Below are 24,483 nucleotides of genomic sequence, written 5' to 3'. Positions count from 1 at the left end.
GGGTCACTGCATACACCCTAGCCTGAACAGTTGGTCTTGGGGTAGTCCTCCCACCATGGTAACCGCCTCGGTTCGCCTGAGTCATGGTAGGACAATTGCGAGCAAGATGTCCCATTTGCCCACATCTGAAACATTGAATCCCAGAAAGATGGCACTCGCCTACATGCGACCTATTACATTTGCCACATACTGGCGCTCATCCCCCCATTCGTACACCGGTAGCCATCTGTGGTCAGGCTCTAGTCTTGGTAGTAAACTTAGGTGCAGACCCGAAACTACTACATTCCCCGAAATTTCTTCTTTTTTGACCAATCGGAGCGGCAATAGGATCAATGAACACCCGCTCTGCAATCATAGCAACCTCCACTAACTGCTGGAAGGTCAGGATTTGTAGACAAGCGACCTGTCTACGGATCTCTCGCCGTAGGCCCTCTTGAAATCGCTTAATCCGCATTTCTTATGTGGCAATTAAATGCGAAGCAAATTGTCCGAGTTCTATAAACTTTCGAGCATACTGCTCTACCGTCATCTCCCATTGCACTAAATTGTTAAACTCTCAGACCTTTTGCTTCCTCATAGTGTTCGGGAAGAAACGATCATTGAATTCTTTTTTAAAACGTGCTGAAGATACTGCTGCAAAAGATCCTAACTCCATTTCCAAAAGCTCCCGCTTGGTCCCCCACCAAGCAGTTGCATCACCTTGCAGCAGGTAACTTGCGTATAACACTTTCTGAGCTTCAGTACACCCACAGATCTCAAATGTTTTTTCGAGATCACTAATCTACATCCCAGCACGAAGTGGATCCCCTTGCCCAGAAAAAGCAGGGGTCCTATGAGCTAAAAAGCGCTCATATGGAAAACCGTTCTGTTGCTCCCTTTGTGGCGGAAAATTCTGTTGAAGAAATTCTGTCATACAGGTTAAGGCTCTAGCCATAGCGAGATTCCCATTAATACGAGACAAGTCGTTCTTAGGTTTTGGATGTGGCATCCCTGATCGGTCCATCTTTATGATAAAATGCATCTTTTAAAACTCGATATTTAAATTAAATAAACAATTTAAAATACAATAAAATTTTCTAGTACTGCACCTAGGTATTTTTACGGTTTTACCCAGAGCCAGACCGCTCTGATACCACCTGTGGCACCCTCGACCCCCACGTGTTATTTTTGTGGAGTTCGTGATACCGGGATGATGACCACACGGATCACGCACCCCAACGACTAGTGCTCAGAGTGTGTACAACATGCAATAAGTGTAAAATAATATTCACAACGGAGAAATGAAAATGTCTTTTTTTATTAAGTAGCATAATTGTTCAAAAACAGTAAAATAATTTTACAAGAATTATACAGTCATCCGACAGATAAATTAAAGACATGAAATAATATAAGGAAAACAAATCCCATAACGCTGAACAATATCTCAGCAACTCAAACCTTCGGCGAAGCTGATTCCTCGGGTTCATACTCTGGCTCTGCGTCAGACTATATGGTACCATAAGACGGAACCGTATAGTAAAACTCCACAATGAGATTATGACATCTCAGCAAGTAATTAACCAAAAACAACATCCAAGAGATTTATAGCACATTAATGAAATCACGCGTCCCCATATAGACAAATATGCAGAAAAATAAAACCTCATTTCCTTTTTCCCAAAAATACATTTTTAATCACTCACACCAAAAATTTCATTTAACCCAATCATAACCTTTATTATGAACTTATGCATGCACCACGGTCTCCCCTATGGACCGTCCACACGCCCTGACTCTCATCGTCACATCACAGGTAATGTCCATGCATGAGACTTCATAACGAGTGATGCCCAGTTCCGCACCCAGCGCGTACATGGCCAAGCACCCTCTAACCTCGCCAGCCAAAAGGTCACGGAATCGGTACGAGAGCTTTACCATCTCGTCCGTTCCCATCGTCACCCTGCGACAACTCAAGGGACGTCACGTTAGTCTGTTACGCTCCCGAGTGACCAGGGAAGCTCCACCGAGATAATGTCTCATCTCGGCTTGGGGTTGTGAGACACACGCACCCACATATTTAGTCACAATTCCAAACAGACAACGTGACATCACAACACAATTTATTAAAAACGATAAATATGCATTTCAACAGTTTATTTGAATATATTTAAATACCTCATTTACAAATTCACACAAAAATACAGCTTACAACCAACTACATGCGTAATCCCGTCCTCCAATCCGACCCAAGGCCCAATTCCAACAGACCAACAAATAAACAGTTTAAAAATGACAATTACAATAACATTATTTTAAAACTAGAAAATTACATACATACGAAGACTGGAAAAATCTGAAAGATCAAGCGAAAAGGGGCATTGCTCAAGGCGGCGACACAGCGGCAGTAACAGTGATTTCAAGAATAAAACAATGGCGTTTCTAGTGGGTTTTCTCTCAAAGGAATTCGATCTATGAAAAAATGATGAAAAACTCAACTTACGGCAACTACCAACAATTCACCAAAACTGATTGAAATTCCACAAATTTTAGAACAAAATAGAGAACGACAAAACCTCAAGCTCTCGGATTTAACAACCAAAATTTCAGAACAAACTCAAAACTCCAAAAAATGCAAACAGCTTAAACAAGAGAGGAAGGAAGAGGAACTCGGTAGGCTTTATTGTAGAAGCCGTGGCCTATTTATAGACCAAGAATGGCGGTGGTAGGTGCCCGTGTGTCACACGGGTAGAAGAAGAGAAAACGACAGTGAGCCGTGGAGGAGATGCGTGGCAGAGAGGGTTGCGTGGTGAAGCGGCAAGTTGACAGCAGCCTTCGGTGTACATGCCGAAAGACACAGAGGCAACAATGGGAGCTCGAGGTGGAAGAGGGGGGGCCGCGTGGAGCGGCAGCTGGACAACTAGTACTCGGAGCCACAACCGAGCGACACTAAGCTGCCATAGAAAGGTAGGGGTGGCTCACGGTAGCTGCTGGAACAAGAAGGGAGAAGAAGAAAATAGAAGAAACGAGAAGAGAAGAAAATAGAAGAAAGAAGAATAAGAAAGAAGAAGAAGAAGGAAGAAGTCATGAGGCGCATGAAGGAAACGAAGGAACCCTAGGGTTCTAAGTGGAACGACGCAGTTTAACAACAATGAAGGGCTGGGTTTACACTTTGCACGGGCTGGGCCCTTCAATGCACAAGGCCGGGCTTGAAGCTACTCGGGTGGGTTTAAAACACACTGGTTGGGCCTCACCTCACACACACAGAGCCCACCAAAAATATAAACACAATAAAATTAAAAAGCCCAAAATAGAAACATACCAAAAATAAATTAAAATAACATAATTAAAATAACACATTTAATAAAATAAAAAGGGAAATAAAACACACAAAAATTAGAGACCTCACAGGAGAAAGGCCCAAGTCAAAACCCAGATGAGAGGTCTCGACAAGGCCAAATGGGCTAGGAAGGATTGGGTTAGATCTTGGGCTTGGAACCCGGGCCTGGCCTTGGTCAAAAGTCCAGCTAGAAGACATGAGAAAGACTTAAGGAAGAAGGGATGCCGCATTCAATGCAATCCAGGAATATCCAGGACAATTTGGGCCAATTCACACCATACATTAATGGAACGGAAGACCCTTAAGGAAGAAGGCTCGCCGCATTCAATGTAAGGAAATGAAGCTTAGGGAGGAAGGCATGCTGCATTAATAAGATGGAAAAACTTAGAAGAGAAAGACATGCTGCATTCAATGCAACATAAGCTCGGAACACTCATGTCAAACCTAAGTGCCTTATAGCCCGGCGAGTATGCAGCATGAGCACTCGATCTCATATAGAGCAATACTCCTCTACTATGGAGACTAGGTCGACAGGTATAAATAAATGCTTCCTGCAACTGACAAGAAGGTTAACTTCTAAACTTATCTTTACTATTATTTTCTCTTCATCTCCTACATCAAAGCTAACTTAAGCATCAGAGGTTCAACGAACCCCAATATCTGCTTTTCCACTGTACAGGTGATAGTTTGAACGCTACCAGCGTGAAGTTGTCTAGATTCGCGAAACACGACATCAACATAATAGGTCTATGGCGTGACCATGGGTCTTTGATTGGAAGAGATCCATGGCCTAATGGGCATTTGATTGTGCATTTTAGTCTCAAATATATTAGTCTCATTTCATCTTTGGTGCATTAGTTGTATTTGGAATATTTTGAGTTGGCTGAATGGAACTTCAAGTGGTTGGCTAGGCAACCTGCCCCATTGTTTAATAGGTATAGGCACGTAGACGGTAGGGATAGGTTATGAAATTGTCACTATCGAAGTGAGGGTGGGGAAGGTTGCTAACCCCGTTTAAGGCTGTTAATAATCTCAATAAGAGATACAATAGACGGGTAGATTAGGTAAATGGCATTTTACACATATTTTGAATGAGGCAAAAAAGTGATATTAGGCAAAATCTACCTATCGAGATAACCAATCCAATTATACTGAACTTGAGTCAAAGCCATGTCTGAAAATCACTGGGCTCAAGTTTATGCAATTTTAGAATTTAGCTCTAAACTTAACCATAAAATCATTGGCTATGAATCAAAATGAAAAAAAAAAAAAAAAAAAAACCCTATAGTTTCTCTCAAGTAGATTAAATTTTAAAATAATAATAATTGATTTGACTTTTGGATTGATCCTTATACTTTAATTTTTAACCTTTTACGCCATATACTCTCAAATTTGATCATTTTCATCATTCTATTACTAAACTTTTTAGTTGTTAAATATACCAAGTTATCTATAATGATAGGCTAGCAATTGTAAAAAAGAAAGAAATTATTTTTTTAAAAAATTAAAAGGTCCTATTTGGAACTGGGATTGATGTAATTTTAAGTTGAGTCTAATATCCAATCTCTCAACTCTCAAATTATTAAATTCATTTCAACTCAAAACCTATTTACACGTGGGATCTACGACATTTTTCAATTTAACATTTTTTAAACGCGAGACTTATAATATTTTTTAATTTCTCATAAATACATCTAAATTCATATTAGGTAGGTCTAACAAAACTCACTCCACCATCTTAACTCACTATTATTCATAAAGAATTCAATTTAACTCAACATCCAAACGAAACCTAAAAGAAAAAAAACAAGAAATTTTAAAATTATAATGATAAAATAAGATGAAATATTTCTTTTATTCAAACCGGGTGTTTATGTTTTTACTAGTGTTACTCCATTGTTAGAGATGACGATAAGTATTTTAATTGAATTTTAACAGTTTAATAATCAAAGAATTAAAATATTTAGTTACAGTTATAAATATATATCATAAAAATAAAATTTTAAATTGATATAATTTAATAATACGTTATATTTTATTGTAATTTAATTTACAATAAGAATAATTTTATAATTTAATATATTATATTAAAATACATCAACTTATAAATTTTTTTTTATAAAATTTCATTATTACTAAACCATTTCTCGAAGAGTTAAAAGATATAAGATTATAAAACCATTATAACTTTTAATGGCGTTGAAAACAACTATCTCATTTTATTTATATCATATAATTATTATAATTGTTTTAAATTTTTAAATAAAATATAATAAATAATTTAATTTATTTAAATTTTAAAATAAAAATAATATTTTATTTAATTTTTAAATCTCTCTCGTTTCGTATTGACAAACGAGACTTTTTACCAAGCAAACAAGTGAATTCTTTTCCTCGCAAACATAAAAGCTGAGAAGTTGAAAGACAAGATCCACGGGGGACGTCGACAAGGCAAGGCAGCAGCGTGGGATGCGAAGGAGGGCACGTGTAGTGCCAAAGGTTGACACGTTTCGGAGCGTGGAAAACGGAGGAGCTGACGCTCAAAGTAAAGGACAACGTACGGACGGCATGAAGGAAGCCCCTCTTCAACCAACCCAATTTGGCTTTTAGTATTCACTGTTCAAACTTTCAAACTCCGTCATCATGCTTCTTAATCGGAAAATTTTTTAAACTAATTGGAGAATTGCAAGATCAGATTTCCCGGCCCCACGCTATTCTCTGGCAAGTGTGCTGCACTTTCCTACCTTACAAAGATGATAAAAAATAATTATAATTTTAAGAATAATATTATATACAATTGTGGAATGCGTAAATACCGTACAGTCATTTTAAAAAAGAATAAGATCTATTATTAAAAAATTAATTTCTTTTCATGATGATCTCATATTTATTTATTTTTTTTAAATCGACTGCACGACGCTTGTATATTCACGACTGTAAATATCATTTCTCTAATTTTAAAGTATACAAATTTTGTATATATATATTTTTAAATTGAATAAATCTAAGATTAATATAAAATAATTATTTTTTTAAAAGTGACCCTCAAATAATTATTTTTCTCGAGAACTGTATATATCATTATTCCTATAAAGAATTAGATTGTAATATTACAAATCAAATTATATTATATAAATAATATGTAATGTAAAATTTTAGAATAACAATACTCAAACAAAAAACAACTAGTGTGGTGAATATTTATTTTTGTAAATGTTTGAAATTTAAAAAAAAATGCTTTGAGATGGCATTTCCTTTGGATTGTGTCAAAGAGCTGGAAATCCTTTGAGATATGTTTTTATTTGATTCATAAAATAGAGTTTATTAACATTATATTTAGGAAAAGACTGTAATAAGATGTGTTTTTATCATTTTTTTTAAGTTGTGTTTGCATTTTCTTTAGAGGTGAAAAGTTATTTTGATACTTAAAAGATTTTAACATCACATGTGCATATTGTTTTTTCAAAAAAATAATTCTCAAGATTTTCAAAATCAAAAAAATTGCTCATCTAATTGTCTAATAGTTTTGAAATTCAGATGAGATGATACTATTACATTATCATTTCATGTCGTTAATATTGCCAACATAATCATTATTATTAATTTATGACATTGTACTAGAACCATCACATGTTTGTATGAAAATTATTAATAATTACTCATTTATTTATTTGTTTTTCTAAACACAACTATGTTTGGTATTGAAGATTTTTATTTTTTTTTTAAATCTCAATTTATTTTTGCTAAAATATCTAATCTTAACAATTTTTACACTAAAGAAAACCAAAACGTCTAATGCCAATTCCTGCAGCAAATGAATACCAAAACAGGTTTCACAAAACTTGAAAAAAAAAACACAAGAATTTCATTCCAAATATACTTCTAATAGACCATACTATTGTTTAAAGAGTATTCTACGCAACAACAGCTATTCATTTTCAAACTCTACTCTTATATATTTTTTTTATAGGATATGTAGGTGTCTTTCATAAGTGTACGTTTGGATAGTGAAAAATGTTGAAAATAATTATGAATAGTAATAATAAAGTAATGAAAAATTAATGATAAAATATTAAATAATAGTTAAAAAATAATAAATAATAATAAAAATTAGATAAAAAATAATAATAAAATAATAAATAATAGTGAAATATTCTCTCAAGTATTATTGATATCCAAATTATTTTTTATAAGGTGTGGAGTGTGAGATAATAAATAGTATCTAATGAAAAAAAAATTTCTTTTATAAAACCAATATTCAAAGAATTTTCAAAATGTAAACATATTTTAAAGAATCTCATTACTTTTAAGAAATCTTAAAAAAGCCATCTCCAAAAATTTTATCCTATATTTCATACTTTTAAGGAAAGAATAAGAAAAAACAAAGAAAGAAAAAAAAAAACTTCGAGTGCAAACATACCTAGGCCCTCTACCTGTCACTCAGAGCGTGCACTACACGCTCCATAAGGTGCTGGCGCCAGGCATTCTCAATGCTTCCCTTCTCCGAGAGTTCGGTACAACGTCTCCATCGGATTCCGGCACAACCAGACCATACATACAATTTATATTCACAGAGAAATCAATCAATCAGTCAACAATACTATTAAACATAAAAAAAAAAAAAAATAAAAATAAATAAATAAATAAAAAAGTAAAACGAGCTTCCAACTTCCAAGAGCCAGTCTCTGAGAGTAGATTTGGGGAAGGGCTTAAATCCCTTCAACCACCTGTTCCTGAATCCTATGCGAGACCTTCCCTGCTCCTCTCTTTACGTTCATGGTGGGTGGTGGTGGTGGTGGTTTTCTCGCTTTTCCCTTGGTGGATGGCCACCGAAGATGATGACACCGTTTTCCCCTCCGCGGAGTCTCTGGCCTCCGTTCCGCTCGCCGACGCTCCCATTCTCTTGTTCATTTGCTTCCACAAGGCTCTCCGCTCCGAGCTATCCGAGCTGCGCCAATTGGCGGCGGCGGCGTCCGAGAGTGATTCCAACGGTCAGGAACTGTTGCTCGAGCTCCGACAGAGGTTCGAGTTTCTGAAGCTTGTTTGTAAGTACCACACTGCTGCGGAAGATGAGGTAACTGCTTTGTTTTCTTTGATTTTTGTCACTCTCTGTTTGCGTTTGGTTGCTGAGAAATTAAAGGAAGAGGACTACAAATTTCAAACTTTGAAACATGCACTAAAGACACGTGGCAGATACTGGTTGCACAAGCCAAAATGCTTTTAATGTAGTCATTGACTTCAGTCTGCGCATAAAAAGCTTGTACAAGTAATATTCTTCTACATTCAAGGCCAAAATAAATGGATATATAAATGGAAGGATTAATTTTGAGTTTAATGGAAAATTAAATTTTGCCTTTTTTTGGAGGGGGGGTGGGTTCGATTGTGAGGAATAAGGACCTGGAAAAGCAAACGAGAAGAAAAAGGAATGTTATCGATTTCTCTCATATTAAAGCACAAGTTTGGAGTAGTAAAAGTCATTAATATTTTGTTGGTTCTTTGTTAATCTTTGTTCTAGGCTCTTTAGCTTTTAGAATTTATGGATTTGAAGAAGTGAAATCTGTAATTGTAAAAAGCCAGAGGTCACATTTGTGCTATATGATGTGAGCTAACAACGAGAAAGTTGACTTTATACACACACACACACTTAAGGGTTTTTTAATTGTTTTCCAAAATTATTGACCTCCATTCAATTTTTTTTTTATTAATAATATATTTAAAAATCTATAAAATAAAAAAGCTGCTACCATCCTTTGGGGTGGTCCGGCCACCCTAGAGGTGGTCCACCCCCTTTGGGTGGCTGGAGATTCACCCCAAGTGGGATGGCGCCAGTCACACAACAAATGGGGTGGGCAGCCACCCATGGTGCTGGCTCGGGTGGTCAGCCTTGTACGGTGGCCAGACCACCCCTAGGATGGTGGGCGACCACTTTTATTTTTATTTTTTAAGTTAAATTTAGATTTTTTCCTTTTGCATTAAGGATCTGATTCAGTGGGTGTTCTTTTTTTTTTTTTTTTTTTCAATAAGAAGTTGATGTCAACTTTGTATTGAAAGGTGTAAAGGATCCAGCTTACACTAGGTCCTGACTAAAGTTCAATGCATAATCTCAACCATAAACTAACAGGGCTCGTTTGTTTTCAGAGATGAGATGAGATGAGATGAGTTGAGATTAAAGTTAAAAAGTTGAATAAAATATTGTTAGAATATATTTTTTAATATTATTATTGTTTTGAGATTTGAAAAAGTTAAATTGTTTATTTTATTTTGTGTGGGGATTTGAAAAAGTTGTAATGATGAGGTGAGATGAGATGAGATGAGATGAGATATTTTTAGAAAACAAACAAGGCCTTAATGTTGCAAGTTATTCGGGTTTGCTCTTTGTTTTATATCTGATATACCGCCCATGTATTATGAGTACGTACAATCAGTTCTCATTAGGTTTTTTTTTTTTTTTTAATTAATAGGAGATTTATTATCATAAATAGGCATAGTTCAAGTACAAAGGGAGTATACAAGAGAAAATACCTACATACAACGTCTAAAGGAAAGAAAAAACTAGAAAAACTCCAACATTTCATCACTGTTCATTACAAAGGCCTTAACCCATAGACGTAGAGTTTTAAAGAAAAATTCCCTAATTTCTTCCATCGATCGTTCTTTGTCTTCAAAACATCTCCCATCCCTTTCTAGCCATAGACACCACATCAAACACGAAGGGTTCATTTTCCAAATTGCGGCAATAGATAGACTCTGCCCAGCATACTTCCAGCAAGCAAGTAAATTAACAACCTGCTTTGGCATCACCCAAGAAATGCCCAACCTTCCAAAAATGACATTCCACAAACTTTTAGCCACCTCGCAATGGAGAAACAAGTGATTAACTGATTCGCCAACTTTCTTGCACATATAACACCAATCAACAATACAAATCCCACGCTTTCTTAGATTTTTTATAGTCAGAATTTTATCATGAGACACAAGCCAGTAGAAGAAAGCTACCTTATTCGTCACTTTAACTTTCCAAATACTTTTCTAGGGGTAATCGCATACACCTTGGCAGGTTAATACATTGTAATAGGAATGGACTGAGAATCTGGAATTTCTTTCATGAATCCATGACAAACTGTCTACACTTCCTTGTACAATCTTCAGCTCATATAAACTGCTGAGAAAATCTGAAATTACAATGACTTCCCAATCATTTACATTTCTCACAAAGTCAACAGACCAGTGTATACTATTGTTCAAAAAAGAGAGGGAATCAGCCACAGATGCATCTTAAAGCCTTGAAATCTGAAATAGGGAAGGAAATTCATTCTTGAGAGTTAACGCTCCACACCAATAATCATGCCAAAAAAGAATTCTTGAACCATCCCCCACCTTGTATTTGACATGTTAACAAACTCCCCCCAACCCATACGAATGGACTTCCATAATCCCATCCCATAAGCTCCTTTTACTTCATTTTAACACCAACTACCCCACATATCCCCGTATTTAGCTTCTATCACATTATGCCATAAAGCATCTCTTTCAAAATGGTATCTCCATAACCATTTCCCACAAAGAGCTTTATTAAAAAGCCTCAAGTTACGCACGCCCCAACCCCCATTTGAAATTGGTTGACAAACCTTATCCCAACTCATCAAATGAAATTTCTTTTCCTCCCCTAAACCTCCCCACAAGAAATTCCTATAGATCTTTTCAGTTTTCAAAGAAACCCCAGCCGGTAAAGGGAAGAGAGAAAGGAAATATGTTGGAAGATTGCTCAGTGTACTCTTGATTAAAGTGATCCTACTCCCTTTAGACAAATATAATATGTTTTAGCTGGCTAATCTCCTCTCAATCTTTCAATCACTCCTTCCCAAATCAAGACAGCTTTATGAGAGGCACCCAGGGGGAGACCAAGATACATCAAAGGCAGCGACGATATTTTACACCCCAAAATATTAGCTAGATCAAAAATATTTGACACTGAGCCCACAAGAACTATTTTAGACTTGGTTAAGTTGATTCTTAATCCCGACACAGCTTTAAAGCAAAGCAAAAGAGCTCTTAAAGACCGCAGATGATCTTGGTTGGCCTCACTGAAAATTAGTGTGTCGTCGGCGAAAAGAAGATGAGAAACAAACACACTGCTCCGAGAAACACAGCCTACTTCAAACCTTGACAAAAACCTACCTCCCACCGCCGCTACGATCATTCTACTTAAAGCATACATGACAAGAATAAAGAGGAAAGGAGATATCGGATTTCCTTGTCTCAACCCGCATGAGCTATTAAAGAAACCAACCAGGTTACCATTCACCAATATGGAGAATCTTGGTGTAGAAATACAATACTTGATCCACATACACCACCTCTCACCGAAACCATACGACCAAGTAAATACAATAAAAACTCCCAACAAACATGATCAAATGCCTTTTCATATCCAATTTAACCAAAACTCCAGATTCACCCATTTTAATTCTATGATCCAAACATTCGTTAGCTGTTAAAGCTGAATCTAGTATTTGTCTTCCTCTCACAAAAGCATTTTGTGGCCAACACCTTAGAAATATGTTATGTATACTGAGGAGAATAATGAAGGAAGGAGTCTGAAGGAGAGCCATCGACTAGCAGTAGCAGTTAGGAAGTTAGTTGTACACATGATGGCACATGCCATTTAACCAATTTAACCAAAACATGATCAAATGCCTTTTCATATCCAATTTAACAAAAACTCCAGATTCGCCCATTTTAATTCTATGATCCAAACATTCGTTAGCTGTTAAAGCTGAATCTAGTATTTGTCTTCCTCTCACAAAAGCATTTTGTGGCCAACACCTTAGAAATATGTTATGTATACTGAGGAGAATAAGGAAGGAAGGAGTCTGAAGGAGAGCCATCGGCTAGCAGTAGCAGTTAGGAAGTTAGTTGTACACGTGATGGCACATGCCATTTAAGTACTATGTGATTACCTTTGTACCCTTACTTAGCTGATGTAATGTACTCAAATGCCCTTAATTCCTAACTGACTTAAGGTCTGAGATGTGTATAAAAAGGGAGGTAGTCTCTGATGTAATTCATTGAAGAAAGTTTAATAAAGTCATTTTGGAGGAAATGATCCGTTGAAGATCAGAGTTGTGATCATTTTCTGAGTTTGTTCTTACAATTGGTATCAGAGCCACCCCACGTATGTAGTCCATGTTGGCGCGGTTGCAATCGTGCGGCATGAGGGGTGATGCCGGTATGATAGTGTTCGTCCGGAGCTAGGAAAGACCTAACGCACAGCCAACCCGTGTGAGCGCTGGGACGGTCGTGGACGTTGACTGCAGAGCGTGGTGGTTGTTACGATCCCACATCGACTAAGTATGAGATTGGTTGGTGGTTTATAAGCCCCTAGGCACCCTTCCATTGTAAGCCGGTTTTCAATGGTGAGTTCTACCTAGTGGATTCATAACAAAATAATGTTGTAGACTCCATTAACCAAGCTAATTGGCCTGAAATCCCGCATAGTTGTTGCCCCCACCTTTTTAGGGATCAAAGCTATAAAAGTAGTATTGATGCTTTTCTCAAATTTCATAAAAGAATGAATTTCCAGAAATACCTTCATAATGTCTTCCTTCACCATGTTCCAACATGCTTGAAAAAAAGCCATAGAAAACCATGCCTTTGACAACATCTGGCACCTCATCTTCATCAAAAGCTCTCTCCATCCAAGCTGCACTTTCAGAATGAATAGCATCAAAAGACAGTCCATCCAGCTTTGGTCTCCACGAGTATCCTTCCTTGAATAACTTTTCATAAAAATTGACAGCATATTCCTTGATGACCTCTTGATCCGAAAACATGTTTTCACCATCTTGAATAACTTCGATTGCATTGTTCCTTCTATGAGAATTTGCCATTTGATGAAAGAATTTTGTACACTTATCGGTTTCCTTCAACCAACGAACCCTAGATTTATGCCTCCAAGAAATTTCCTCCATTAAAGTGATCTTTTCTAGTTCATCTACCACCCCTTTTTTCCTCTCCAACTCCTCACCAGAAATAGCCCCCGACAACTCCTTTTCCTCCAAGCATTGCAGCTGCTGTAACAGAAGTTTCCTTTTCTTCTCAATGTTCCCAAACTCGTCAACATTCCATTTTTTCAGATCTTTTTTAGAGCTTTGAGTTTACTAGCCAAAACAAAACTCAGGGTGCCATAGAACAAGTATGAAGACCACCACTGCCTCACCCTATCCACAAAAGTCTCATCCTCCTGCCACATGTTTTCAAATTTAAAATATCTACTGCCTCCACTAAGACCCCCACAATCCAACATAATTGGATGGTGGTCAGAGCATAATCTTGGAAACCTTTTCTGATTCAAATCTGGAAAACAACTCTCCCATGAAGCCGAAACCAGAAATCTATCCAGCCTTTACCAAGTCCTTCTGTTGGACCACGTAAAATCCCCTCCTGCCATCGGTAAATCAATCAATTCTAACTCAAAAACCAGTTCAGAAAAATCATTCATCGCATTAGTGTAAACAGAATCCCCCACTCTTTCACTAGAAAACCTCGTAACATTGAGATCCCCTCCAAAACACCAAGGAAGATCCCAATAACAGCGAATTCCTGCCATTTCATCCCAAAACGCTCTCCTATTATTCTTCAAAATAGGACCATAAACACCAGCAAAAGCCCATTCCACTCCATCATCCACATTCCTAAAATGACACGCCACCATGTAATCTCCCACAAAATGATCAATCAACTCCACCATCCTCCTATCCCACATAACAATGATTCCACCCGATGCCCCATCCGCTACTAATTCCACCCACCCCACACAAGGACAGCTCCACAAACTACTAACAATAGATTGATTAACAAATTTTAACTTGGTTTCCTGAAAACATATCACATCACCCCTCCACTTGCGGATCCAATTCTTCAAATGGAGACGTTTTTTGTAATCATTAAGTCCTTGTACATTCCAAGAGATTATCTTTGGTTTCATTAAAAGTTGTTGGCAACCCTTCCTTTGCCTTTATCTCTAAAGGCATTTTCTCCCCTTGCATTATAATCAATCAAACAAGACAAACGCTTCAATTCCCTCTCCTTTTTTTATGCTGATTTAGCCAACAATGGCTGACCAACCTCGATAGCAATAAGAAGAACTCTGAATTGTTCCTCATAACCATCGCACGAAATACCTACACACTCCTTAATATCATCCACCTTCCTTAACACCCAATCAGAAAATTTGTTATCCCAATCAATTCCGGGAGGAATAGAACTCAATGGCTCTAGAACCATTTCCTCATCTGATGCAACCGACTCCCCATATTTGCTGTTCTCTGGGCTTTCCCCACCACCAAGAACCAGTTGCAACTCTGAATATTTAGGGTAAAGAAAAATAGAAAAGCGTAAATTACCAAACAACCCTAGAAACTATCATCATGCACCTCCAAATACAATTTTGTCTCTAAAAACTAATTTCTTGCTGTGTTGACCGCTAGGTCAGATTTAGGGTGTTAAATGTGTAAAATGATGACATCACCCTTTGTTTATAATAAAAATAACATAGGTACCCTTTTCTGAAAAAAAAGTAGTGGCATAGCATGGGTAGCCATTCCCCATGGTCCTCCATGGGAACTGATTATGGGAAGCTCCCATGGTGGCCATGTTCATGGCTCTCATACCAGCAATTTTAACGAGTAGTGTCATCTTCCATTTAATATCCCAATTTGACTGAGGGAAAACTCACAATAAAAGGTTTAATTTTGGGGTGAGTTGGTATGACTTTTAGTTTGTGGGTGGAATTGAGACTGGGATGATAGTTCCTGATGGAAAATGTATAGCAAAACAATGCAAGGGAGCAATGGAACTCAGGTCTACTTTTGGGTGGCTAGAAAGAGCGTCTATCAAGAGACTTTGAGAGTTTTTGATAGAAGCTTTGAAGATCGTGAGGCGGTCAATGGATGAACTTAGAACTTTCTTTTAATACTTTATTCCACTGGACTCTTGTAATAGATTTTAGAGGTATGTTCTTGTATCACAAGGTCATCATGCACGGGTGATGCTCTTGTATACGTCCCATGTACTTGGGCTATTGTCTATCCCTAGCATCAATAAAATTTTGTTTAGCGATAAAAAAATAATAGTGATGCAGAACCGAAACCCAAATACTCATATATGGTTCCATGAGTAGAACTTATATCTTCTTGCAGGTTATCTTCCTTGCACTAGACGTCCACATTAAAAATGTGGCATCCACATATTCACTTGAGCATGAAAGCTTTAATGAGCTCTTCAATTCTATTTTTCATTGCTTGGATGTTCTATTGGAGGAAGAAAAGAATATTTCCAAACCATTTCAAGAACTCATTTGTTGCATTGGCACCATCCAGACGTCAATTTCCCAGCATATGTTGAAAGAAGAACAACAGGTAGGAATTTACTTTATCATTGATAATACTGCTTCAAAAGGTTACTTGTTTCTTTTTGTATTATTTTTCATCTAGGGCAATTTTATGCACCATTTGGCTTGTGAAATCCATTGTTACTCGCTTGGTTGCAATCTGTTTTAGTTCCTAGCTCAATTATATGGAAAATAAAACACAATTTAATAACCATTAAGTTAGTCAAAACTTTCAAGCTGTTGTTTTCTGGGTGATCCATTTGATATCACAATTTTCTTACTCAGCTTATGCTGGAAAGGACATATTTCGTTTGTCTGTGCCATCGTCCTATGGTTTAAAGTGATCTATGTTTACCATTCGCTTGTTTCTGCATATGGATTACCTCGCATATTGGAGATGCAGTTTAGAATTCACTTTTGGGTGAGCAAAGTTATTGGAAGGGGCATTACCCCTTTTTTAATAAGTTAGGGGTCCCAAGGCCAGGAGGGGAAGAGTCAAAGCCACTGCCTCTTCATGATGTGTGGTCTCCAGCCTTGTTTGCATACCTTGGGGTAAAGTTGCATATTGTTTTGCATCAGGCATTAAATCAAGTTATACTTGGGCCATAAGTTGAGAAAAAAACTATATATATTTGGGCCATAAGTTGAGAAAAAAAATGTATTTGGGCCATAAGTAGGATCATTTAGTGTATCATACCAATGGTTCTCTAGGCCTCATTGTGTACCATGGTAGTCTGCGGCCACGGCCATAGAGTACGGTGGCCCACTTACTTTTATATTCACAATTGCATCCTTCAAGCATTTATTTCGAGTAACATTGAATCTTGTTCTCTCATGCAGATTGAAATATGTATGTTTTGTACATATGATCGAAGTGTATATATAAGATGTTTGAGGTGTTAATGTGCAATGTACAGGTTTTTCCATTGCTGATGCAGCAATTCTCTTCGAAAGAGCAGGGTTCACTTGTGTGGCAGTTCATATGCAGTGTTCCAGTAATTCTGATAGAGCAATTTTTGCCATGGATGATGTCCTTTCTTTCTCTGGAGGAACAATTGGATGTTACTCACTGTATAAAAGAAATTGTACCCGGAGAAAAAACATTGCTAGAGGTACACTCTCAGCCAAATTCTCACATCCAATTTGGATAAACATCCTGATTGTGTCTGGTTCAAATATGTTTGTGAAGGTGGTGAATTCTTGGCTTGGTAATGATGATCAACCCTCCTGCGGTTCCTACACCAGTGTTGGAAAAGACATTCAATGTCCTGATGGATGTGCAGATATGAGAGGGAAACTCAAAATGCATTTATCTAAATGGTCTTTTAGTGAAAACTGGAATTGGATAAAAGCACGCTTTATCCAAACAGACGTTGGACAAAATCCGATTCATTGTCTTAATATTTGGCATGGTGCCATCAGGAAAGATTTGAAAGAAATTCTGGAAGAGTTATATCAAATCAGAAGCTCAGGCTGTTTTTCAAATTTAGATTCAATAGTTATCCGGCTAAAATTCCTTGCTGATGTCCTTAGCTTCTACGGGTAATTCACATGGTTGCTGAAGCACTTCCTTTTAATATACACAGTATATTTGATCAAGTGCCTAGCAGAATCTCTTTCTTTTTTTCTTAAATAATTGTTTCTCGCTCATGCATCATAAGTTTCAATTGAAAACTTTCTGATGAACAGCAATGCCTTGAAGACATTTTTTTACCCTGTGCTAAATCAACTTGCCAATTGCTGCCCACCTCCCTCTGACGAACAATTCCTCAATGGTCATCATATTGAAGGTCTACTTCTGCTGCTACAATACAACCCTCAAAATGGTATATCGTTGTGCTTGTTTCTGGAGAATCTTTGCAGGGAACTTGAGTCTTTCTTGTTGGAAGTGAACAAACAGTTTGCCTTGCAAGAAATGGAGGTAAACTGCTTAAAGACATTAATAAATAGCAAGAGAAGGGGAAAAATTCAACCTTTACTAGTAGTATGCAGTAGCTAGTGATAATTGTGGGATGCTGATTCCAATTCTCTTAATGAATTCCAAAAGTTCCCTCTCAATACTTGTCATCAATAAGTTATTTAGGAATGTTTTTCATATTGCCATCATTTGACCCTTTGTCCAGTTTCTAACAGGTATTTCCCATTATTAGCAAGAACTGCAGCCATGAATTGCAGCAGAGACTTCTGTATATGAGCCTTAATATAATGCCACTTGGATTGCTTAAGTGCGTAATCATGTGGTTTTCAGCTCAGTTATCTGAGGATGAATCCAGGTCCATTCTTCAGAGTGTAAAGCAGGGAGATTCTTTTGTAAATAAATCTTTTGCATCCCTCTTACACAAGTGGTTTCAAACTGGTTACTCAGGAAAGACCTCTATTGAAAAACTAAGAGAGGATTTGCAGAGCATTTTCAAGAGCAGATGCTCTTTTATATCCGAGCAAATCAAGGAAGTCTTTGGGTCTTCTTCCTTAGCCTTGGGCATGAAACTCCCTGAAGGATCTAACCCAGGGCCAACTGAACCACCCTCTGCCAACAAGGGCAGTAACTGTTTTTCTTCATCTTCAAGCCCCCACACTGCTAAGAAGTATGAGACATCCTACTCCAGTGGAATCAATCTGCACATATTTTTCCCTGAAACAGTAAAGATAATAAATCCTTTTCCTAAGTTTCCTGGTGATGGTGGTTCCAGTTCCATTATCAATGAACCAAAACCGGTGGATATCATCTTTTTCTTCCACAAGGCTCTCAGGAAAGATTTGGAGTACCTTGTCTCTGGTTCAGCCCAGTTGGCTGAAAATTTAGGCCTCATCATTGACTTCCGTCGGCGATTTGACCTCATACGTGTTCTATATCAGATCCACAGTGATGCAGAGGATGAGATTGCTTTTCCAGCTTTGGAGGCAAAGGGGACAGTCCAAAACATAAGCCACTCCTATACCATTGATCACCAACTGGAAGTTGAATACTTCAGTAGAATATCGCTCATTTTAGATAAGATGTATGAGTTGCAAGTTTCAATTTCTAGTGCTGATTCAAATACGCAGGATCAAAGAATGCTGAATCATCATCAACTGCGTAGGAGGCTGCATGACATGTGCAAATCAATGCATAAATCACTCTCCAACCATATTCACCGTGAAGAAGTTGAACTTTGGCCCTCATTTAGAGAGAGCTTCTCCATTGAGGAGCAAGAAAAAATCATAGGACGCATGCTTGGAACAACAAGAGCAGAAGTATTGCAGGATATGATACCCTGGCTCATGGCATCTTTGACAGTTGAAGAACAGCATACTCTGATGTCCTTATGGCGCAAGGCCGTGAGAAATACAATGTTTGATGAATGGTTAGGGGAATGGTGTGAAGAATATGACGTAGCAAAGGTGGTAGAGGAATCAAGCATCTCACCTTCATGGACTGCAGATCCACTAGAGATTATATCAACTTATCTGGCTAAAGAAGTCATTAATGAAGAAAATGAAGGAATCATTGCTGAAAAGAAGAGTGATTTTCCACAAAGAGATCATGTTGATTCAGATGTCGAGACATTTAGAAACTGCGATGTGGATGATAAAGAAAAGGACCTGAATAGAGATGAAAATAATTATGAATGTTCAGTATGTACAAAACTTTCCAGTGACAGTGACAAAAAGAGATGCTGTGAAGTGGCAGATGCCACAGACCAGACTGATAAATCGGGCCAAGATTTTCAATTACCTAAGTCTTCTTTGCGCTGTGAACGCCTTCTGACAATGAATCAAGAAGATCTGGAGGCTACAATTAGAAGAGTATCTCGAGATTCTTCCTTGGATCCGCAGAAAAAATCATATATAATCCAAAATCTGCTAATGAGGTTGGTATTATGCAATTTTATAACCTTTTAAATTTAACCTTTTCTTCCTTTCCTTTTAGGAGTAGAAAGTAGAGGCATGATTAAGGTTAGATAGTCTATTGTGAGTATATTAGGTGGGCATACTGTGATACTCCATATGATAAGGATAATGGTAGGTGGTGTATGAGATCTCATATTGCTTGAAAAGAAGAAGTTCTTGCTCTTTATAAGGTTCTAATGGGGCTTCAATTGTATCATTGACTAGTCCTTTTGGAGTATAAGCCATGTGATGTGAGTCTTCCATTGAGGCATTACAAATGGTATCAGAGCCTATCCCAACTAGAAATGTGGGACTTGAGCCGTGCTATCTACAATGGACAGGTTCGACGAGGATGTTGGGAATTTAAGGGGGATAGATTATGATACCCCATATGATAAGGATAATAGTAGGTGGTGTATGAGATTCCATATTGTTTAGGAAGGACAAGTTCTTGCTCTTTATAAGGTTCTAATGGGGCTCCAATTGTATCATTGACTAGTCCTTTTGGAATATAAGCCATGTGATGTGGGCCTTCCATTGGGGCGTTACACATACCCTCATATTTATTTATTAATGTATGTATGCATATGCAATTGTGGCACATCCGCACATTGGATATTCTTCTAGAAAAATGAAATACTCATAGTCACCTGAATTTGGTTAAATAATCATATTCTTACTGGGTATAGTCCCCTTCTTACATTTGGTGAACTATGGGCCTATACACTGTTGCAGACATCATTCTGCTCAGAGACCTGATTTTTTTTTTTTTTTTCTTTTCATTTTGCTTACATGTCCACTACGTACTTATGGTGTTCATTCTGTATCAGCCGTTGGATTGTTAGACAACAGATATCCCATCCAGTTTCAAGTAATGGGGAAGATATTCCCGATCAGCATCCATCTTATCAGGACCATCTCAAACTAACCTTTGGTTGCAAACACTACAAGAGGAACTGCAAACTTCTCGTTGCCTGTTGCAACCAGCTTTATACATGCAGACATTGCCATGATGAGGTGGCTGATCATTCTCTGGATAGGTATGACATTATGGTTACATTTCTGCTTTCATCTTGTCAATTTTCATGTTTTCTATTCTCTCCATCAGGTTTGCCACTGCTTCTGATATATATACAGGAAATCTGTTACAAAGATGATGTGCATGAAATGCTTGAAAATTCAGCCAATTGGGCGCTCGTGTTCCACTGTTTCCTGCGATAATTTTTCCATGGCAAAATATTATTGCAAGATCTGCAAGTTATTTGATGATGAAAGGTGAAACAGCATGATTGATCTACTTCAGTATTCTAATTTTATGCAATGAAATTCAAATTTTTTTTGTTTCTTCATCTTTTTACCATAAGTGAAAATGAAAAAAGGCCAAAACAGATACAGCCATAAAAAGGACCATTATGACTGACTCTCGAAGCACTATTAGGACAAACACTTTAATTTAAATTGAAAAGGTATTTGGTGGATTGTGTGTGTATATATATATATATAATTAAGACAGGCTTTGGCTCCTCATAATGACTATTTTATTTGACAAAGACACTTAGTTCTGTAATGGCCAAGTGAGAGACAAACTAGTTAAATGACGTACAGGATTATTTTAATAATTCTCTAGGATGTTATCTCCTTAGACGACCCCATATGCATTAGAGCTTTCAAATGCTGCAGGTTTGACTCTTCAAAATTTAAAATTGTCTTCTATTCACAGCAAAGATGTCTAAACAACTAAATGTTAAAGCTGAGATGCCTTGAGGATGGATTATAATCTTTAAAGAGCACTGACATGGTTGTATAATATCACAATATGTCAATGATTGCAACATCTCCGATAAGGTTCAACCATGTATGTAGGAGAATTTAGATTTTATCTCAGCTTCTATATTTAAAATTATACATGTCATAAACTGACATTTTTCAATGGGTGTCTAATGTTGATCCACTCATGATTAATCATAAGGTGTCATGTTAAATTCAAGTAGAACTTATGTGCATTATAAATCAACAAAGTAAATTATTGAGACTCCATCTACGCAATGGTTTGGAGCTGAGGGCTAAATGTGAGACTGTGTCGGACTAAACCCTACTCATAGCTACTTAATATTGTTGAAAGAAAACAGTTGGATGACCTTACGTTTTTGTATTCTGGACGGGGACTTCATAGTTCAATACTGAACCACACTATGATAATAATATCCTTTGTACTTTTATGCTTATTTTCTTAAATATAGTTTAATTCAACAGCCTCTCTCTCTCTCTCCCAAAAAAAAAAAGATTGAAGGGATTGAAGGTAATATTAATGTTACCTTGCATTACCTATCTTGATTTCTGCCATTGAAAATTCTGACATTTATGATTTAAATGTTGCTTTAACAGAGAAATTTATCACTGTCCTTTCTGTAACCTGTGCCGAGTGGGGAAGGGACTGGGAATTGACTACTTTCACTGCATGAACTGCAATGCTTGCATGTCACGTTCTCTTTCGGCTCATACATGTAGGGAGAAATGTTTAGAGGATAACTGCCCCATCTGCCATGAATACATATTCACATCTACCTCTCCAGTAAAGTGCCTTCCATGTGGTCATGTAATGCACTCAACATGTTTCCGGGTACTTCAATCTTAAAATCTTCACTTTTTTCTTCACTTGGGAAAATTTCAGGCAACTTTACAGTTGCTACTGTTTCTGTTGCTAGGATTACACCTGTTCTCACTATACCTGCCCAATCTGTAGCAAGTCACTTGGGGACATGCAGGTTAGTTCCTAGATATTTCCTATCTAGTTCAGCCACTTTTGTGCTATGGTATATAACAATATATTGCTGCAAATTAATATCTTCCAGGAAATGAAAATACAATTGAAATTAAACTGTGAATGAGCATCTACATCTTCAACATGATGAATTCTTAACTTGAGTGTTAAAATTAGTTATTTTAGCTAACGCTATTCTAGTGTCGAATCATTTTTTAACCTTTTCTTTGTGAGTAATTTATTTCTATGGTTGTCTTGATGAAATCAAGCCATAAGAAGTAAATTAGCCAAAAGTTAATATGCTTTGAGGCAAATCAGCTTAACCAATAGGACCTACTCATTGTTGACTTGATATAACAAAATGTTTCAAGTGCTGGAGTCTCTATAGGGTCAATACTCGTGCATTTCTAACTTAAGAGCTATTAACTGGCAAATAGTAATGGTTAGAGCAAAGAAAGCCTCTCGCGCATCTTGCACTTCACTTTGAATTTTCACTTAAATTTCATTTGTTATATGTTTGAAAAGCACTTTCTGTGAAGATTCAATTGAGCAATTATATTTATATAAAAAAAAAAAGATTCAATTGAGCAATTTGTTAGATTCATTCATTTAAATGAGTCAAACCGTCTCCAAATGTTGTCGTCTTGATGAAGTTCCTAAATTATGAATGCATTGCAGATATATTTTAGAATGTTAGATGCACAGTTAGCCGAGGAGAAAATTCCAGATGAGTATGCTGGAATAACTCAGGTTCACCATTTCTCTTTTAAGTTTTCATATTGAACTTGTATTTTTACGATTCTTCTAGATATATGTTGATTGACTGTGGAGCACTTTGCAGGCCATACTATGCAATGATTGTGAGAAGAAAGGAGCCGCACCTTTCCATTGGCTTCACCACAAATGCTCTTGTTGTGGTTCATACAACACTAGACTCACATAGTTCTGATTCATTGTGAGTGGGAATAGTTGCATCATCAAGCTACTTGGTATAGAAAGACGAAGTTGTATAAATGATCTACATGCTACCCAATTAGGAGTTTGAAAGTACTCTGTAATGAGGTTGTAATTTCTCTATTTTATCACGAGAGAGAATTTGAAATTGTTAGCCCCTTTCTCTCTTTTCCAACAATTTTTAGTTTGTGGATTTTGAGATTCTGAATAAATAATATTTTTTCTTTCTCTAGCATTAACTAAGTGTGCTTATATATTAATAAATGTAATCAATCCTCAGGGTTGGCACTTGGTGCCTTGGTCTAGGTGTTATGCTCCTTCCAGGTTTAATATTTGATGATTTACTTGGTCCGTGTGATGGAGACGCATTCTACGGATTTGGAATTTACCGGAATAAAAAAGGAATAATTTTATATATAATTGTGAAGTGCGTAAATATCGATCGATTTGAAAAAAAATGAAATTTATTATTAAAAAATTAATTTTTTTTTGTCATTGGAGTCCCATATTTTTCAAAACGATTACGTAAAATTTACACAATTCATGATTATAAATATATTTTCTTATAAAAGAGACATGTTGTGTTTGTGCGGTTTTTGAGATTCATTGTCATAAAAAATATTAATAATGTAATCTAAATTTCTATTATACGTAATCGATATTGATTATTTAGTGCATATAAATAATAAAAGCAAAAAATGTTCCTAGTTATGACAGTCTATCCGCTTTTGAAACTCTGAAGTGACCAGTTATTATGGGTCGAAAGGTGTTGGAGTGGATGCTAGCAGTAGAGGCTGAAGGAGTTTGGCAGCGGAAAGGAAGATAAAAGTGAAGCATTGATAGTTTTATTTGTTAAAGGCTTGAAGGATACGAAGCCGTTTCTGGTTATTGGGACGGTGTCATTTATTGCAGTTGTCACTGGTAATAAGTAGCACAACGTTTTTTTGTTTAGTGAGATGGTGATTGAACTAAGTGAAGTGGTGTCGTTTTGTAGTGTTTTGTTTTGATCTTGTATAAATATGGTACTGTATTTATAGAAACTAATAACGTATAAATAGATCATGAACTAGAGGGAAAATTACTCTCTGAAAATTCATACAACATGTGTCTATTACTTTGAATGATGCATTTGGATTGGAAAAAATCCAAGAACAATATGTGTTGAGTACTAGAAGACCTTGGAAGAATGGG

At 36.8% G+C, this 24,483-nt stretch overlaps 1 protein-coding gene across 3 annotated transcripts; it reads left to right on the top strand.

Annotated features, from left to right (window-relative positions):
- Positions 1 to 7,762: 7,762 nt before the first annotated feature.
- LOC108990166 (zinc finger protein BRUTUS-like At1g18910) lies at positions 7,763 to 23,510 on the top strand. 3 transcript variants are annotated; one of them, XM_018964044.2, is made up of 12 exons: positions 7,956 to 8,390; positions 15,517 to 15,735; positions 16,625 to 16,819; positions 16,897 to 17,249; positions 17,397 to 17,628; positions 17,841 to 19,558; positions 20,408 to 20,617; positions 20,715 to 20,852; positions 21,963 to 22,173; positions 22,283 to 22,342; positions 23,017 to 23,088; positions 23,180 to 23,510. In XM_018964044.2, exons 1-12 carry the CDS (start codon positions 8,139 to 8,141, stop codon positions 23,279 to 23,281), a joined length of 3,762 nt encoding a protein of 1,253 aa, XP_018819589.1. In that variant the 5' UTR covers positions 7,956 to 8,138; the 3' UTR covers positions 23,282 to 23,510. The 3 variants fall into 3 exon arrangements, with proteins under 3 accessions (XP_018819591.1, XP_018819589.1, XP_018819588.1); XM_018964043.2 differs by having other exon boundaries at positions 7,958 to 8,390; positions 21,963 to 22,197; XM_018964046.2 differs by lacking the exons at positions 21,963 to 22,173; positions 22,283 to 22,342; positions 23,017 to 23,088; positions 23,180 to 23,510 and having other exon boundaries at positions 7,763 to 8,390; positions 20,686 to 20,827.
- The last annotated feature ends 973 nt before the right edge of the window (positions 23,511 to 24,483 follow it).

The sequence above is a fragment of the Juglans regia genome, chromosome 9 (assembly GCF_001411555.2).
Source record: "Juglans regia cultivar Chandler chromosome 9, Walnut 2.0, whole genome shotgun sequence".
Lineage (NCBI taxonomy): Eukaryota > Viridiplantae > Streptophyta > Magnoliopsida > Fagales > Juglandaceae > Juglans > Juglans regia.
The sequence above is the reverse complement of the archived record's forward strand: the minus strand, read 5'-3'. Positions and strand labels throughout refer to the sequence as shown.